We start from the raw sequence: 18,999 nt of genomic DNA, 5'->3' as shown, positions 1-18,999 counted from the left end.
TCTGCCCCTCCCCTACTTGTGCGCACACATGCATGCAATCTCCCTCTCCCTCTCCCTCTCGGAAAAAAAAGGAAAAAAAAAAAAGGGAAAAGGAAAACAATAGTATTACTATTAGGTAGGAAAATGCCCAAAAAGAGGAATGCTGAAGTAATATCAGAATTTACTTTGAAATGACAAGAAAAAAATACATACATATATGTAAAAGCCAATGTGAGAGCATGTTAACAATTACTGAATCTAGAATGGGAAGCATATAAATATCTACTTTGGGGCACGTAGTTGGCTCAGTTGGTAGAGACTCTTAATCTCAAAGTTGTTAAGTTCGAGTTCCATGTTGGGCATAGAGACTACTTAAAAATAACATAAAATCTTTAAAAAAAAATAGGGATTGGTCTTTCAATGTTTTGTATATATGAAGATATTCAAAATAAAAATTAAAGAATAAAGTGAAAGGATTTCAAAAAGAAAGTTTGAGGGGCGCCTGGGTGGCTTAGTCGGTTAAGCATCCGACTTTCGCTTAGGTCATGATCTCGCGGTTTGTGGGTTCGAGCCCCGCATCAGGCTCTGTGCTGACTGCCAGCTCAGAGCCTGGAGCCTGTTTCAGTCTGTGACTCCCTCTCTCTCTGACCCTCCCCTGCTCACGCTGTCTCTCTCTCTCTCCTAGAAATAAAAATAAATAAATAAATAAATAAATAAAACCAACAAAAAGAAAGTTTGAGGAAGAAAATTCTAGACAAAGAGATAGCATGAGCTAAAGTAGAACAATTTCACAGGGAAATTAGGTTTTGAGTCAACAAATGATAGAATCAGAGTGATATTTTATGAAAATTATTCTGTTGACAGTGTGAAGTATAGTAAAAAATAAGTACAGAGGCTAGTGTAGGGAGATCAATAAGATATTAAAGACTGAAGATTTCTAGATAATAAAAATAAATGCAGAAGCTGTGGTAGCTAATTGATATAGAAAAGAGAACTGACTTGAAAATTTCAAGGAAGAGTAACTGGAAAACAAATGCTAGCAACACAAAGATGTGTAAGTCAAGAAAAGATGACAGTTTTGGTGGGAGAGGATGAGAGCTGGGAAGAATGAGAAATTTGGTATTCAAACTTTTTTAAATTTTAAAATGATGGCAAGACTGTCTAGCTCAAGAGAAAGGCTTGCCAAAAATACATAATTGAGAACATTTTCCTTAAAGGAGACAATTAAAGCTGTGGCAGGAGATGAGCCAGAGATAGAAAGTAAAACAGAAAGGGCCAAGTGCAGACCACTAAGAAATATGCCACATTTAGGAAAAGAAAATAAGCCATCAAAAGAAAAATGTTTTTAATTACTTTTTAAAAAAATTTTTTAAATGTTTTGTTTCTGAGAGAGAGAGACAGACAGCGTGAGCAGGGGAAGGGCAGAGAGAGAGGGAGACACAGAATCGAAGCAGACTCTAGGCTCTGAGCTGTCAGCCCAGAACCCGACGTGGGGCGCGAACCCATGAACCGTGAGATCATGACCTGAGCCAAAGTTGGATGCTCAACCAAGAGCCACCCAGGTGCCCCTACTTTTTTTTTAATTTTTAATTTTGAGAGCGAGACAGAATGGGAGAGGGTCAGAGAGAGAAGGAGACACAGAATCCAAAGTAGGCTCCAGGCTCTGAGCTGTTGGCCCAGAGCCTGACGTGGGCCTCGAACTCACAAGCCGTGAGATCATGACCAGTTAAGTCGGGCACTTAACTGACTGAACCATCCAGGCACCCTGAAAGAAACAAATTTGATCTAACATACAAAGTAAATAAACTAAATTTCTTATAAAAGATAACAAAAATAATTATTTTTAATTTTTAAAAATTACCAAACCAACTAATCTGCAATCAAAAAGGAACAAATGGAGGGGTGCCTGGGTGGCTCAGCTGGTTGAGTGTCCGACTTCGGCTCAGGTCATGATCTCACGGTTCATGGGTTCAAGCCCCACGTAGGGCTCTGTGCTAACAGCTAGCTCAGAGACAGGAGCCTGCTTCAGATTCTGTATCTCCCTCTCTCTCTGACCCTCCCCTGCTCATGCTCTCTCTCTCTCTCTCTCTCAGAAATAAATAAAACATTAAAAAAAAAAAAAAGGAATAAATGGAATCACCTAGTAGATGCATAAATCTATCAGACAGGTGCTTGTGTCCAAACAGGTACTCTATAACCATGAGGTGGATGAATGGGCAAAATGAGTAATATATATACGTGTGTGTGTGTGCATATAGTTCATGCTTCTAATGGTACTTTACATTTTTCACTGATATACAGACTTTACCTTAAAATCCACTCAGACATTATGTTACACTAATAAAATAATAATAGCTATCATTATGGACCACTTACTAAGTAGATGACATGTACATTATTTCATTTAATCCTTAAAACTTCCCTATGAAATAGATATCATTATTACCATTATAATATACTAAGACGTAGAGTTCAAACACAAACTAACAGAAATCTTAACTCACTATATGACCACCTAATTTTGTTCCTTGATATATGTTTATACATATATATTTCCATAAGTGTATACAACACGTAGTTAGAATACAAATGTATTTAGAATATATATAAATACACATTTTTTTTTCCTCTTTATGAATGTTTAAAATTGCCATCAAAGGGCACCTGGCTGGCTCAGTCAGAAGAGCATGCAACTCTTGATCTCAGGGTCTTAAATTTGAGGCCCAATTTGGGTGCAGATATTACTTAAAAATAAATACTTAAAAAAATTTTTTTTAATAAAACCAATCACAGGGGCGCCTGGGTGGCTTAGTTGGTTAAGCTTCCGACTTTCGCTTGGGTCATGATCTCGCGGTTCGTGGGTTCGAGCCCCGCGTCGGGCTCTGTGCTGACTGCCAGCTCGGAGCCTGGAGCCTGTTTCGGAGTCTGTGGCTCCCTCTCTCTCTGACCCTCCCCTACTCATGCTGTCTCTCTCCTAGAAATAAATAAAACATTAAAAAAAAAAAATTAAAAAAAAAATAAATAAATAAAACCAATCACATACAACCAATGCTTAATCCTGGGGCCCACTCTTCAGGGAATAAATAACCTAGTTTAAGAAGCAGATATTAATAATGCTGCTTTCATTTTCAAAGTTGACACTTTTAATCCCTCTATTCACTGACAAAAAAACACTTAAAGCTCTTTTTTCCACTGTTTGATTACTTTATATCTGTGGTCAGGATATACATTTGGGAGAAACTGACTAGAGTTAAAACTGCTATTCCTAGCTTTCAAACAAAACTAAGATACTTAGTTTATATACTGAGATCAAAACCTTCATCCTAGAGCAAGGGTCAATAAACTACAACCTATCAGCAAAATCCTGCCTACAGACTGTTTTCTAAATAAAGTTTTAGGGGTGCCTGGGTGGCTCAGTTGGTTAAGCCTCCGACTCTGGCTCAGGTCATGATCTCACGGTTCATGGGCTTGAGCCCTACGTCAGGCTCTGTGCGGACAGCCCAGAGTCCGGAGCCTGTTTCAGATTCTGGGTCTCCCTCTCTCTCTCTCTCTCTACCCCTCCCCCACTTGTGCTCTGTCTCAAAAATAAACTAAAAAAAATAAAATAAAGTTTCATTGGAAAACAGCTATGCCCATCTGTTTACATACTGTCTGCAGCAAAGTTGAAAGTTGTGGGCTTTTTGTTTTGTTTTGAGCACTAGAACCCACATGGCTCAATAGAAACTACCTGGCCTTTTACAGGTATTATCTGCAAACCCTTGCCCTAGAGTCTTGTCTAAACTTTTTCTACTAAAAAACATACACAATAATTATAAAAAATCTCTTTGGCTTTTCCTTCTCCAATATTTATGTTTACAAATATACACCCCAACCTTTTTTAAAAAAATGTTTATTTATTTTTGAGAGAGAAAGCATGCGCTAGCAACAGGGCGCATGCAGAAAGGGGGAAGGGAGGATCTGAAACTACCTCCACGCTGACAGCAGAGAGCTGGATGCAGGGCTAGAACTCACGAACCATGAAATCTTGTCCTGAGCCAAAGTCAGATGCTTAACCAACTCACCCAGGCACCCCTACAAACCAACTTTTTAATTACGCTAGACTCCAAAATTTAGCGAGTTCCATACAAAATGATTCACATCTCGCTGACCTCTGAAGTTTTTCTTTAAATATTTTATTTTGTTATTTTTAAATATTTTAGATTTTATTTAAAATAAAAAGGTTTTTAATGTTTATTTTTGAGAGAGAGAGAGAGAAAGAGACAGAGTGCAAGCTGGGGAGGGGCAGAGAGAGGAGACACAGAATCTGAAACAGGCTCCAGGCTTCAACCTGTCAGCACAGAGCCCAACATAGGACTCAAATCAAGTATTTTAGAAGTCAAACTAGTTTTCTTCACCAATAGCAACCAATGTTTGCAGTTTGTATATCCTGTGATACATGTTTATGAAAAGAAGTACTACGTTAGAATGAAAATTAACAATTCAAAAACCAGGTTTGGTTTAGAAACAAATTTCAGTCAAAAATATACTTGGGAAGAAATTATGGCAGATAGCTAATTCAGTCACAATGATTTAACAACTTATCAGAAAATCAGTTAATACTATTTTTAAAAACAGGGAAATTAAACACTAAACAAGAAGACTAATCCAAAAGACCTGCATAAATATAAATGATTTACATATAAAATCAACAGTTTAAAAAATATATATAAAGATACAGGAGTGCCTAGGTGGCTCAGTCAATTAAGTGTCCGACTCTTGATTTCTGCTCAAGTCATGAGCTCACCGTTCGGGAGACTGCGCCCCACGCTAACAGCATGGAGCCTGCTTGGGCTTCTCTCTGTGTCCCTTCCTTGCTTGCATTCTTTCTCTCTCAAAATAAATACATAAACATTAAAAAATATATGTGTAATATATATAAATACATTTGTATGATAGATAAGATTGACATTTTCTCCAGTAAACCTTCCTTAATTCTTCAGTAGTACAAGCTCTCTTATGTGTTCTCATAGCACCCTTAATTTTCCTTAATCTAGCACTTATCATGCTGTATCAAATGTTTATTTGTATGTATATAAACTGCTCTACATTTATAATCTAAACAAGGGCAGAAATCACATCTCTTGAGTATCACTGTATCCCTAATGTCTAATACAATGATAGACACATAGTAGGCAATGATAAGCACATAGTAGGCACTCAGTAAATATTTGTGAAACGAATACAAAAGAAATCATGATACAAGTTTAAAACCAATACATTCAGTATTATTGCCTAAAATATACAAAATAAAACCTAGATATGTTTGATCATTTTTATTTCACATTTTCATTACAGTTTAGTATTCTGGTTTATAAGCCTCAGTTCAGAGGTGGTATATATTAAGTATATACATGTGCCTTATATCTTTGGTTTATTTAAGGATTCCTTATAAATATCATGGATTTAGAAGACTGGCATGATACGTAGCAACTAGGCTAGAGAGACCAAGTCAGTCTCCTCTTTAGGCAAATCAGTATCTCTACAATGTACTGTGTCATTTATCTGGTAATATATGCATTCCTGACAGCAGGTACCAAAGCTATCTTTCTTATAATACCATTTGGAACACTGGGAATGATTTTTAATTTAAAAGCTTTCCAAGGGACATGACATAAGGGAGGAACAAGTCATCCATATAGCCTGAAATGATTAGTAAACACACAGTCCAGTTCTCTTTCTAATCCTGATCCACTGTATGTCAAGAAGGCAACTGTTTGAGGAAACTTCTAATTCTCAACCATTGAACAGAAAGCAGGGAAATTTAGTTGTCACACAGAAGGTGTCTTTGAAAAAACAAATTTCTGGTAAGTAACTTGGGTTTCACTAAAGATGAAAATTAATCATCCCCGACAGTTAATATCCACAAGTATCTATTTATGGCACATTAGGACCAAGGAAAGTTTTCTCCAAAGTAAGGAGTAGAAGAAAGATAAGTGACTGCCCTAAGGACGCTCACTAAGAGATGCTTAAGACAGTAATACCATCACCACCCTGGCTTGAGTATGTAAACAACTTCAAACAACCCAGTTTCCATATAACCCAATAAATCAAATCAAAAGTAGCTGTTTCCCATCCAAAATTTGGTAGTGGTAACAACAAAATCAGTGCCTTATGAATGCAAAATTCATTATATATTGTATAATTTAAACAATATGTTCATCCTGGGAAACTATCAGGCCAGTATTTTAATCCTTATTTTATAGACCATTCTCCATTTGCATGTAAGATAAAGAGAAAGACTTGTTCAAAATCATACAGGAAGCAGCAAAAATGGTCTCTTACCAATACAATGCTATCTGCAATTACAGAAGTATGAACCTCTAGATCTCGGGGCATAAAATAAAAGCAAACCCCCTTTCAAATATACTACTATACCTGCTGATAGAGTAGTACATTAGAAACAGCAGGGAAATACAGATAGACAAAAAAAAAACAGAAAGAGGGAGGGAGGGAAGAAGAGAAGAGAAGAGAAGAGAAGAGAAGAGAAGAGAAGAGAAGAGAAGAGAAAGGGAAACAGCAGGGAGTTTGGAAGTAGACTGGATTTATATTTCAACTTTGCTACTTACTGGTTTATGATCCTTGACATTTAGATTAAGGGGCAAAACATAAACTATACAAAGTTTAAAAGATTAAATGAAGAATGTATGTAAAGTGCTTACATGAATTAATGTACAAGGAGGCACTAATTCTGGCCACTGTTAAAATTATTTTCCCTTCCCTTTTAGCTGGCAAGAATGTAGGAACCTACTATCTAGCATTGCTCCATCAAAAAGGACTCTGGAGGGGCACCTTGGTGGCTCAGTTAGTTAGGCAGGCATTCAACTTTGGTTCAGGTCATGATCTCACAGTTCGTAGTTTGAGCCCCGTGCCAACTCTGTGCTGAGTCTAGAGCCTGCTTTGGATTTGATGTCTCCCCCTCTCTCTCTCATACCTCTCCTTTCTCTTTCTCTCAAAATCAAACATTAAAAAATTTTTAATTCAAAAAGACCTCTAGAGATGGAGCCCCATAATGTTCTTCCTCAGTACAAGTTGAGGCTTCTGAGCTACAAATAGAACTTAAGTTACTTGAGGGGCCGCCAGGGTGGTTCAGTCGGTTAAGTGTCCAACTTGGGCTCAGGTCATGATCTCGGGGTTGGTGGGTACAAGCCCCGCTTTAGGCTCTGTGCTGACCGCTCAGAGCCTGGAGCCTGCTTCAGATTCTGTGTTTCCCACTCTCTCTGCTCCTCCTCTGCTTGTGCTCTTTGTCTCTCAAAAATAAATAAACAATTAAAAAAAATTTTTTTTAAAAAGAGCTTAAGTTACTTAAGTTCTGTCTTTATTTACAAAGAACATAAATTTCTATTTCCTCTCCTTCTTCCACCCTCCCTATAACTTGTAAAAGACACAGCTAAGGAAAAAAATTATTTTTTTTAAGAGGTAATAAAGATAACCAGATAAAGAAGGGAAAGATGAATAATTATTTGGGAATAGGGTCCAGCTAATGAACAAAGGATCGTTCACTGAATAGGAAAAGGAAAAACATAACTAATCTCTTGAATCCTAGACATAAGGCATACAGAAAAGTAGAGATTTATCCTATGAAGACAAAGGATCTTCTTTAATAGCAGTTTACTGCATAATCCAATTAACTCTGTCCTGCTAGAAGAAAGTCTTCTGGGAAAGGCAAATACAAGAATGACTTTCCCATGGAAAGAAATGACAATAATCTCTTCAATTATAATAAAAGAAATGACTATTTTACTAGGAATCTTGAATGAACATACTAAATACAAAAGAAAAAAAATGAAGTTCAAGAAGTTTAGCTGACGAAATACTCAGAACTAAAAGAATAAAAAAGAAAAGCAAACGGTCCACACAAGTTCTTTCTTAGAACAGGACTATCTCTTTTGTCTCTTAACATTTACCTCAGTGCTAGGCAAGAAGGGTCTGAAAACACTACAGAAGAAGGAGAGGAAACTAAATATTAAAGGTTCATATGGGTTTTTCAGTCATTCTAGAGATAAGAAATATGCTTCTCCCTTAGGTCATGTCTCCCAAAATAGCTCCTCAAGAATACCAAATGGCATAACAGAGATATACCTACCAGCTGTCAGGGATGTCTCAAATCCATCTTTAATGAAACAGCTGAGCCTCTACTTCTTCGTAAAACTTTGAACTGCTACAAGTGTAAAGGGTACTATTTCTTACACTGGGAAGAAGGGCAGGAAAGAACAATAAGCAAATTAATGAATTATACATGGTTCCAATTTCAAGTTAGCCTATTTATTTCAAATGGAATGTTCTACTTTGATGAAGCCATTAATATCCAATAGCAAAAACTCGAGTTTAAATGTTCATAACTAGGATTTAGTCTCTCTCATATGATAACCACTATAAATAACAAAAATTATATTTAAACTAACAAATTATGCTCTTCACAAGAAAATGTAAGGTGGATTCTAATTCATTAGTATGCTATTGTTCTGCCCAACTACAGTCAAGCTATCTACAAATGCCTAACAAAGTCAAGTAAGACCAAAGCTCCAAAGTATGTATTCAAGAAAAATTTAGGTAACTTTTCTAAATTTCTGTAATATACATCTCTTAGGCTAACCTAAATCTGTAATATTAATGTTAAAATAAATATGAATCTGCCAGTAGCAATGAAAAAGAGGAAAATAGAGGGACTACTGGACATACCCTATGCAGTATTTCTAAAACCTTTAATGCAGTATGAAGAAAACTGTTGAAAATTCTTCTTTCAGAAGGCGGAATGCCGATCTTGTAGAGTTTCAAAAGATGTACCACAACTTCCTTAAAAAGTTCTACAATCTTGAGGAACAGTGGAGGCTCAAGCACTGACCACCAGTTTTCTGTTAAAGGGTGAACACACAAATAAAATGAATTTTTAAAAATCACAGTTTTCAAAGAAATCATGAGACTTTTCTTCTAAAAGCAGTGGCTCTTAGAAAAATCCCAGGAAGATACATATAACAGTATTTTATGTAACATTCTAGGGTTTAGAGATACCATCCTATTCTTAAAGAATACTGTTCTAAAAAGCTCTCAGAAGCAAAAATAAAGAATGGCCTACTGAATTTATTTCCCAGCTTCCTAAATTGTATTAAAAACTCATTACAATACCTAATATTAAAATCAGTTATTAAATAGCGCTTTGGGTGGGGCAGGGGGTTGCTGGCTGACTGTCAGAAAAGTATGAGACTCTTTCAGGAGTCTAGCCCTACACTGGGTATAGAGATTACTAAAAAATAAATAAATAAATAAACTTTAAAAAAAAAAACCACCACACTTTTTTAAAAAGTGCTTTGTTAGAATTTTGATTTTTATTTTATTTAATTTTTAAATTATTTTTTGAACATTTATTTATCATTGAGAGACAGAGCATGATCATGGGAGGGGAGAGACAGGAGGAGACACAGAATCTGAAACAGGCTCCAGGCTCTGAGCTGTCAGCACAGAGCCTAAGGTGGAGCTTGAACCCATGAACCATGAGATCATGACCTGAGCTGAAGTTGGATGCTCAACCGAATGAGCCACCCAGGTGCCCCAGAATTTTGATTATTTCTTTAAAAATTTTTTATACTTTATTTTTGAGACAGAGCATGAGTGGGGGAGGGTCAGAGAGAGAGGGAGACACAGAATCTGAAACAGGCTCCAGGCTCTGAGCTGTCAGCACAGAGCCTAAGGTGGAGCTTGAACCCATGAACCATGAGATCATGACCTGAGCCGAAGTCGGACGCTTAACCTACTGAGCCACCCAGGCGCCCCCAGAATTGTGATTTTTAAACACATTAAAATGCCAATAATTTGGGATCTTTCCAAGTTTTATCTTTTAACTTAACAAAGTTGAAATACTGTGAAGCACCACCTTTAAAATGCAAGGTACTCCTGAAAATCAGATACTGAGAACAATGTAAAGTATAACATGTCTGTCCTGGGGCACCTGGGTGGCTCAGTCAGTTAAGTGTCTGACTTCGGCTCAGGTCATGATCTCACGGTTCATGGGTTCGAGCCCTGCGTCAGGCTCTGTGCTGAATGCTTGCTCAGAGACTGGAGCCTGCTTTGGATTCTGTGTCTCCTTCTCTCTCTGCCCCTCCCCTGCCCATGCTCTGTCTCACTCTGTCTCTCAAAAATAAACAAATGTAAAACAAACAAACAAACATGTCTGTCCTTCCCCAAATTCACTATTTGTAGTTATTAACTACAAATACCATAACCCTGTAAAGCAGACACAAAGAATGATAAAAACTTTTGACAACATGGAAGCAATACTCTTGTGAGTCCCTGCTTCACCTCTTATTCATGAATTCTCTCAGAATTCAGGATTCTACTCCTTGCTTGCTACTTTCTCTGCTCATTCTCAGCCTAAAACTTCTCATACCGATTTTATTACTTCTATATACCTCAGCTTCACAAACTGACAAATACTATCAATAAGGAGAGTATTAGGTTAAATACAGCAAGCAAACTTTAATGGCCAGGAACAGAGATGAAATCTATACAATTTGAAAAATTAAGGTGAGAAAACTTCAGGCCAAAAACTAGAGTCTAGAAACAGAAGAATAAGATCAGATGAGTGGCAGAATTTCATCTACATGCAGAGAAATAAAATCAAACATGAGGAGATTAGCAAGTTAAGAGAAATGTTAGGAAAAGAGTTAATGGAGTTCAAAGAGGTTAACTAACCCATGTTTGTTCAGCTTTAATTGTTCCTCCTCCTTTACCTCTTTAATAGTAAGACCGAGGGAACAAGGGAGGTAAAGAAGGAAAACAGTTTTTATCTTCCTGATACTGTTTTTGCTGCTGCATTTGATTAAAATTTTAATATTTAACTTTGCCTCTAAAAACTAGTATCAGAGAACTAAAAAAAGCAATAAAAGGAAAAATGTATTTATTTTTCAGTACGAGTGTCAAATATACAAGGCAACAAAATTTCAGACAGCAAAAAACTTAAAAACTTATGAGCATTTTCATTTAAAGTAAAAAAGTTACAAAAGAAAAAAACACTAAAATTCTTACCAAGTACTTTCAGTGGTGCCTTTTCTAGGTTCACAAGAGCTGTACCAAAGGGAATTGCTATTGTTGTAAAATTGTTGGAATCACTCATCAGGGGACATTCTGGTAGAGTAAGATAAAACCTCAATGCTTCAACATCAGGTAAGGAGCTAGTCAATTTAGGGATAAGATTCTTTTCCAAACTAGCTGCCACCTATATTTTGACAGAAAGTAAAACCTACTTTATTTAAAATGAATGTACTTTCCAAAAAGAAGAAGAAAAGAAAAATCTTATAATACAGCAAACATGAAATGGTGAAAAAAATGCATGTTACAATGAATCACGGATTGTACTTTGAAGCACAATGAAAATTAACGCCTAAAAGGATTGCTAGGAGATTTAAAAAAATCTTGTGTGCAAGTCTAAAGACTTAACCAACATTGTAATGTTAAGTAATTAAAGGTCTACTCAAACATCTGGAAAACTTTACAAATATTTGATAGCTAAATGGTAAATGCTTTAAATAAAACCCTATTAATTCTTATGTTAGTTTATATAATAAAATCATAGAAAGTACTTCATAATGAGACATTTGAAACTGTAAAGTTAATATAGCTATAGATATACAAAGAAACATAGATTATAAAGTTCAACAGGCTACATAACACAAATATAAAATACTTTAAGAACAAACCTGCTGAGATATCTGAGGATGATCAGGCTGTATAAGTTTGTGAAATAAAAGCCTAGCAGCATTCATATCAACTCCTGAAAATTTGGTGCCTGTTCTATAGTGATCATCATTGCTATAAAACAAAAAGATAAAGAAGAGAGAGAAAGAAGAAAAGTAATAAAACTTTAAAATTATGTTACTTCTTTAATATAATACTTAATATAATAAATTTGAAAAATTCCACATACCAAAGAATTACCACTTACCTAACAGCCAGAAAACTTCCATTTAGACAACCAGAGGAAGAAAATGTTCCATCTATTTCACTAGAAAGAAAGTTAAAAATCCCCAAATCACAAAATGAGAAATCTACACGTTTGCATTTTCTTTTTTTAAAAACATTTATTTATTTTTATTTATTTTATTTACTTTTATTTATTTTAGAAAGACAGTAAGCATGAGCAAGGGAGGGACAAAGAAGAGGGAGAGAGAGAATCCCAAGCAGGCTCTGCAAGGCTGTCAGCACAGAGGTCAATGTGCTACTGAGATCATGACCTGAGCCAAGATCAAGAGTAGGATGCTTAACTGACTGAGCCACCCAGGCACCCCCACCCAGGCTTATTTTCTCTTTTTTCAGTGTTCATTTATTTTTGAGAGAGACAGAGTGTGAGTGAGAGGAGCAGGGAGAGAGAGGGAGACACAGAATCAGAAGCAGGTTCCAGGCTCTGAGCTGTCCATGCTGTCTGTGCTGAGAGCTCAGAGCGCAAGAAGGCTTGAACTCCCAAGCCATGAAATCATGACCTGAGCTGAAAACAGATGCTTAACCGACTGAGCCACCCAGGTGCCCCTGAACCCCGCTTTTTTATTAATAAAAATATTTAATGCCACAGAATACTCCTCTAACCAATACTCAATTAGAAGAAATTAGAATTTTATAAATTACTAAAGATTAATTAATACTTAATAAATGTTTACTGTGTTACCCTAATCTCATCCTCTGATTCATCAACAAATCTGATGGTCTAGTTTTTTTTGTTTTTTGTTTGGTTGTTTGTTTGTTTGTTTTAGGCCTACACCAGGTATTTCCTGGAGGTCTTCTATCCAGGTACTAATCAGGCCCAACCCTACTTAGCATCTGAAATCAAATAACATCAGGCACAGTCTGGGTGGTTATGACCATAGACAAAAAACTGATGTTCTTTAAAAAACATTTTTTTTAGCNACTAATTTGACAATAAACTATTTGTAAAAAAAAAAAAAATAAAAAATAAAAAAAATAAAAAAAAATAAAATAAAAAAACACAACAAAAAAAACCCATTTTTTTTTTTTACATAAACATACACATTTCATTTTAATTACACATGGTGATGTCTAATCTGGGATGCTATTTTTCTGAAGTCTACTCTTTGGGCTTATAAGAAAAATTTTAATTTGGGAAAACAATCCAGAATTTAAAAAACATTATCAGATATAGTCCCTTATCCCAAAACCCAACACCACCTGCAACAAAAACAAACTCTAAGTACTAAACAAATTCATCTATAAGCAAAATATTGAAGATAGAAGTAACACTCAAATCTTTTTGGGATTATAAAAGTTAAAAGACAGTGACCACTAGGAAACTAAAAGTAACATTGTTTTAAACCCAATCCTAAAGTGGGTAAGCTTACTATTTAAGTTATCATTTAATATTACATACATGAAAGAATTGCAACTTATACATAAATGAGATCTCTTAAAATAGCCATTATTATAGAAATTCTAGACATTTAAACTTATGTACATAGACCAGTTGGGATATATTTAAATAAAAACTTCTAAATACAGGATACACTACCATGGAGGTAAGTGGTCGTGTTTGTGTGTTTTGTGTAGGTAAAATGTTTTTCTTACTTGGCTATCTCCACAGGAAATCTTCCAGAGGGATAGCTCAGCCATTTTTGAATTAGAGCTTCATTCACAGTCCAGATTTGCTTTGAAGGATCAGGGCATCTAAAGTCATCTGGTGGCCCACAGTTCTAAATTTAAAAAATAATTAGATTAGTCGAAGGGAACATATATTATATATAACTTAAGACACATTTCTACTATGTGTTTGTATTTTTAACAGAGTGTATCTCTCCTAAGCACCTGAAACAAAACTTAACAACTGGATCAGAAAAGTTCTGTATATTTGACAGCAAAAAAAATTTAAGGCTTTGTAACATACAAAGAACATTAATATGAGCTTTAAAAATTATTCAGAATTATTTGAGCTTCACAATTATTTATATGACTACTGTTACCTGAGGATTAGAGTAATGTGAAAAGCTTTGATCTCCACCTGAGAAAATTCTTTTCACACAGAAATATTCTTCAGAATCTGTAATAAAAATAAAATGTAAAGAAATTCAAGATTTACATGACATTTTTCTGAGCATCAAATATGCCATTTGATTTTCTCGTAATCATCTAATTTAATTAGACCTACCATTCAGCATTCAATGATATAAAATGACTTGAAATATTCTTAGTAATCACTATGGAAATGAGATGGACCACTGAATGATTCCATAAGGATAAGCGACATCTCAGAAGTTAGTAGATCTTTCTACTGGCTTGCACAAAAGTGGTGTTATCTACTCTAGATCTTTTTTATCCCAATATACTTTAAACTGAAAATAATGTAAAAACTGAATGTAAGGTATAAAAGAGAGCTCAGAAGAAATTAAGAATATCCATTTTTTAAAGAATGGCAACAAACAAGTAAATGTTAAAGCTTCTTCATATGTGGAATTTAAGAAACTTAACAGAAGACCATAGGGGAAGGGAATGGGGAAAAAAAACAACTTTGTTACAGAGAGAGAGGCAGACCATAAGACACTTTTAAATACAGAGAACTGAGGGTTATGGGGGTTGTGGGGACAGGGAAAATGGGTGATGGCCATTAAGGAGGGCACTTGTTGGGATGAGCACTGGGTGTTGCATGTAAGTGATGAATCACCAGAATCTACTCCCAAAGCCAAGAGTACACTGTATACACACATGTGTGTGTTAGCTAACTTGACAATAAATTATATTTTTTTATAAAGAGCTTCTTGAGTAAACGATTGATAATACAAAGTTATTTTCTCTCAATACATCTGTATAAAAATAAGATGACACAGCTCTTCACTGGCAACTGTTTATCAATAAAACCCAAATCCAGTCAAACAAATTTAAAAATTGATTAAGCAAATTTAGTAGAAGTAAAGATAATAAAGTTCTTTTTCAAAAAGAGATTACCGAGGGAGAGGGTTACCTGGCTGGCTCAGTCAGTAGAGCACATGACTCTTAATTTCAGGGTTGTGAGTTTAAGCCCCACATTGGGTGTGGAACATATTAAAAAAAAAAAAAAAATTCAGGAGCGCCTGGGTAGCTTAGTCGGTTAAACGTCTGCCTTCAGGTCAGGTGGTGATCTCACAGTTCCTGAGTTTGAGGCCCACATTGGTCTCTCTGTTGTCAGGGTGGAGCCTGCTTCAGATCCTTTGTCCCCTTATGTCTCTGCCCCTGCCCAGTTCACTTGCACCCTCTCTCTCTCTCAAAAATAAATAGGCCTAAAAAAATTTTTTTTCAAAGCTCCTTCCTTTCTTCTCTTTTGTTTCTCAAAATGGAAAGAGTATCTATTATCAAAAGTACTACTGGAAAAAAAAAAAGTATTGCTGGGACAGTACTTAGGGTATTACATATCAAAACATCAAAGCTCAATCTTGTTAACTTAAGGCTAATTATTTCCAAATATAAAATATTTCTGTCATCCTACTCCTGACTCCCACTACTCCTTAGTTGACTAGTTCTTCATCTTGTATTATTTTGACCATGGCTGCTACAAATTTAAANTCTGAGCTGGCACTCAGCACAGAGCCCGACGCGGGGCCCGAACCCACGAACCGCGAGATCATGACCCAAGCGAAAGTTGGACGCTTAACCGACTAAGCCACCCAGGCGCCCCTACAAATTAAAAATTCTTAAGGAAGGAACCACATCTTAATTTCCTTGATTATTCCCTACTACCAAGCATATTTTATTTGCAAAAGAACTCACTAGATATTTGTTAACATGAATATGTAATATAAAGTAATATTTATCTAGCTTAGAACATACTAATAAGAACTTTAGAGTTCTGAACATTAATATGACTAAATTTTCCACTGTACCAAGAATGCTCTAAGGCCAAAATAACTTTTTTTTTCCAAATTTTTTAATGTTTATTTTTCGGAGAGAGAGGGACAGACAGAGAGCTGTCAGCACAGAGTCTGACACGGGGCTCAAATTCATGAACCATGAGTTCATGACCTAATCTGAAGTCAGACACTTAACCAACTGAGCCACTCAGGCACCCCCAAAATAACTTTTAAAAACAGATTAAAAGGGTAAATCTAATATGAAATAGACCAGTGATTCAACATAACATCTTTTCTATATGTCATTTCATAAATCAACACGAAACCCTTCACTTTCTCAAAAGATTTAGCAAGATGTTACTCATTGATCCCGAAAATGTGATTTTGCTCTCTATAAATAATCAAGAGGAAGAAGTATAGTACATGAATGGGTTTCTGAGGGATATGAGGAAAATACCAAAAATTATTTTTCTTAATTTCCTTGTAATTAATTACTACTCCAAAAAATTTATAAAACCTAGTTATTAGGGTTATGCAGCTTCTTACAGACTGAATTTTGCTGATTGTATCCCCAAAGTTTCTCTTCACATATTTCTTGGTCTTCTGTACTTCCTGTAAATCAGTAGTTAAATCTAGAGAGGCTTTAATTAAAGTTTGATTGTTTCAACAAACAAAACTACTAAAAGGTGATGATGGGGGTTGTCCATCCAATAGGAAGCACATAATGTATGGCTGGATTACTTTTTTGACGTTCAGTACTAACACTATGAATTCACTGTGGGTTGAAAAATAATGATATGGTAACATTACTTCCTCATCTTGTAGCTGGTCCATTAGCTTTCTCCTATCGATACTTAGTTTGTTACACTGTAATAGGAAAATAATAACTCTTGATCTTTTCCATTTAATTACTCTTCTCTTGCATTTATATATGCATTTCTTTGATACTAAAGAGAGTAATAATTTTTGCACAGATTTCAGTAATATGAATTTTCTCTTTGGGAATTTCTATTAATGTCCTTTATCTATTAAGCATCTTTTTTGGGGTTAATGTTTATTTTTGAGAGAGAGAGAACATGCACAGGCTCTGTATCTGCTACAGCCATTTTTCTTAATTATTTAATGTTGACTCATAGATTTTTTCCCATTTAATCAAATGTATTTATCTCATCCTTTATGAAGACTTTCACTGCCATAATCCTGAGAAAGCCTTCCCCATGTTCATGTGTTTTGTTTTTTTAACTAATCTCTATACCCAGCCTGGGGATCATACTAACAACACTAACATCAACAGTCACATGTTCTTCCAACTGAGGCAGTCAGGAGCCCCAAAGCTTTCCCATGTTCAAATCAGAGAATTATTTTCTTAAGAACTTTTTAACATTCAATTCTTGAATCCCTTTATAACTTATTTTAGTGGATATTCTTTAAACTGACTTTTTCTCCCCAATTTTCAGGTGTTGAGTAATTTCCCCCTTCACAGATTAGTGATGCCTTGTTTTAACATTACGAAAAGGGCACTGCCTCTTCTACCTATACCACAACTCTAAGTAATTCTGCACTCTTCTCCATCCCAAAAGTGTTCTCAAAGTCCTCAATATGTCTCTTCATGAACCATTACCAAACAAGCAGAGTTTGAACTTGAAATAAAACCTATATACAATATCTATATGGGGATTTCTGCACCCCACCCCGGGATTTTCCATTAAGTAATAATGATCTGAATGTCTGTATATTCCAATAATCTGATTTGTTACAGTTTTATATAGCAAATATTGTCATATTTAGGAGGGCTAGTTTACATTCTCCTTACTGTTTACAAAAGACTTTTTACACTGTCAGAGAAAATTGTGAAGACTTTGAAATAGGACCCCTTGTTCTCCCTGCCCACCCCCCCCGCCCCCACTAAGTCCTGATTTGAGCACCCTTCAGGAATATCTCCACCTGAAAGGTGTCACTGAGCTATTTACAGTTCTGTAAATTGTACTTCTATTAAGGAGCAGTACTGACAAAGATACAACTATGCACGTGCTTTTGATTTACAAGAAAAAGGAGTCGTTTTTGACGGTCTCTGAACTCCTTTCTACTTTTAGGACACTTAGGACCCCAAACAACTTCTCAGTATTTAAGAGGTTAAAAGCAGAAATTTTTAGTGGAGTAGAGTTTAATATTAAGAAATTTTTAAAATACTGATTCATTTAAAAATGAGTAATAATGAACTGCATCTTAACAAAGATAACACCTTAGTATTAATATAAAAGTCATCTGAATATCATGGACCCTCTGAAACAAAACCACCTGAAGCAATAACACCTATCCTGAAGCAAGTCAGTTTGTTCCAGAATACGAAAGAGCATAATGGAAGACAATGTGGCAAATGAATTCCATCTGCCTTGCTTACTCTGAATAAAGCTATAATATGTGTAATGTCTTAGCAAACTTCACTCAATTCTGAAGGGTGTGTTCCCATGGTTTATTGATAAATGTCTTCCTTCGCCTAGAATATAAAATATTATTCTTTACTTCTTATGAATCTGCTAGACAGCAAAAATTCTGTCTTATTAGAATAATTTTCAATGCTTTATGTTGCTTTTATTATTTTTCATCATTTAAGGGGGAGGGAACAAAGGTTCCTCAGTTTTCAAACAGCTAAACATTTTTTCCAATTTCACTACCCCCCACATTTATTTTGAAATCTTTGTCACTTTGATAAAATAAGTAACCAAATTGTTTCTAGCATCAATAATTATATCTTAATAAAGTGTTCAAATCTCTCAAAATTTCTTTGATTTTTGCCTTCCTGTTATGGGTTCAATTATTTCCCCCCAAATTCATAAGTTGAAGTCCTAACCCCCAGTAACTCAGACTATAGCTGTATTCAGATACAGGGTCTTTGAAGAAATGATCAAGGTAAAATAAGGCTGTTAGGTTAGAGCCCTAATCCAATATACCTGAAATCCTTATAAGAAAAGGAAGAGACATCAGTGATGCATACCCACAGAGAAAAAGCCATTAAGGACACAGCAAAAAGGCAGCCTTTGCTAGCCAAGGAGAAAGGCCTCAAAAGAAACCCCAACTCCTGACATGACACCTTGATCATGGACTTCTAGCTTCCAGAACTGAGAAAATAAATTTCTGTTGTTTAAGCCACCCAGTCTGCAGTATTTTT

At 35.5% G+C, this 18,999-nt stretch overlaps 1 protein-coding gene across 9 annotated transcripts in view; it reads right to left on the bottom strand.

The window, feature by feature from the left end:
• HERC4 (HECT and RLD domain containing E3 ubiquitin protein ligase 4) overlaps window positions 1-18,999 on the bottom strand; it is a 137,198-nt gene that overhangs the window by 49,272 nt on the left and 68,927 nt on the right. For 6 of the 9 annotated variants that reach the window (XM_077778580.1, XM_077778581.1, XM_077778579.1 and 3 more), the window contains 7 exons: window positions 13,974-14,050; window positions 13,582-13,706; window positions 11,954-12,013; window positions 11,709-11,820; window positions 11,038-11,227; window positions 8,698-8,870; window positions 2,771-2,953 (listed from right to left, as the gene is read on the bottom strand). In XM_077778580.1, the coding sequence (XP_077634706.1) occupies window positions 2,771-2,953; window positions 8,698-8,870; window positions 11,038-11,227; window positions 11,709-11,820; window positions 11,954-12,013; window positions 13,582-13,706; window positions 13,974-14,050 (920 nt within the window). Of the gene's footprint in view, window positions 1-2,770; window positions 2,954-8,101; window positions 8,207-8,697; window positions 8,871-11,037; window positions 11,228-11,708; window positions 11,821-11,953; window positions 12,014-13,581; window positions 13,707-13,973; window positions 14,051-18,999 lie in introns of all 9 variants that reach the window. The other 3 variants (XM_077778583.1, XM_077778584.1, XR_013338668.1) reach the window with 2 other exon arrangements.

Source organism: Crocuta crocuta, unplaced genomic scaffold (assembly GCF_008692635.1).
Source record: "Crocuta crocuta isolate KB4526 unplaced genomic scaffold, BGI_CrCroc_1.0 scaffold167, whole genome shotgun sequence".
In the NCBI taxonomy this organism is placed as follows: Eukaryota; Metazoa; Chordata; class Mammalia; order Carnivora; family Hyaenidae; genus Crocuta; species Crocuta crocuta.
The sequence above is the reverse complement of the archived record's forward strand: the minus strand, read 5'-3'. Positions and strand labels throughout refer to the sequence as shown.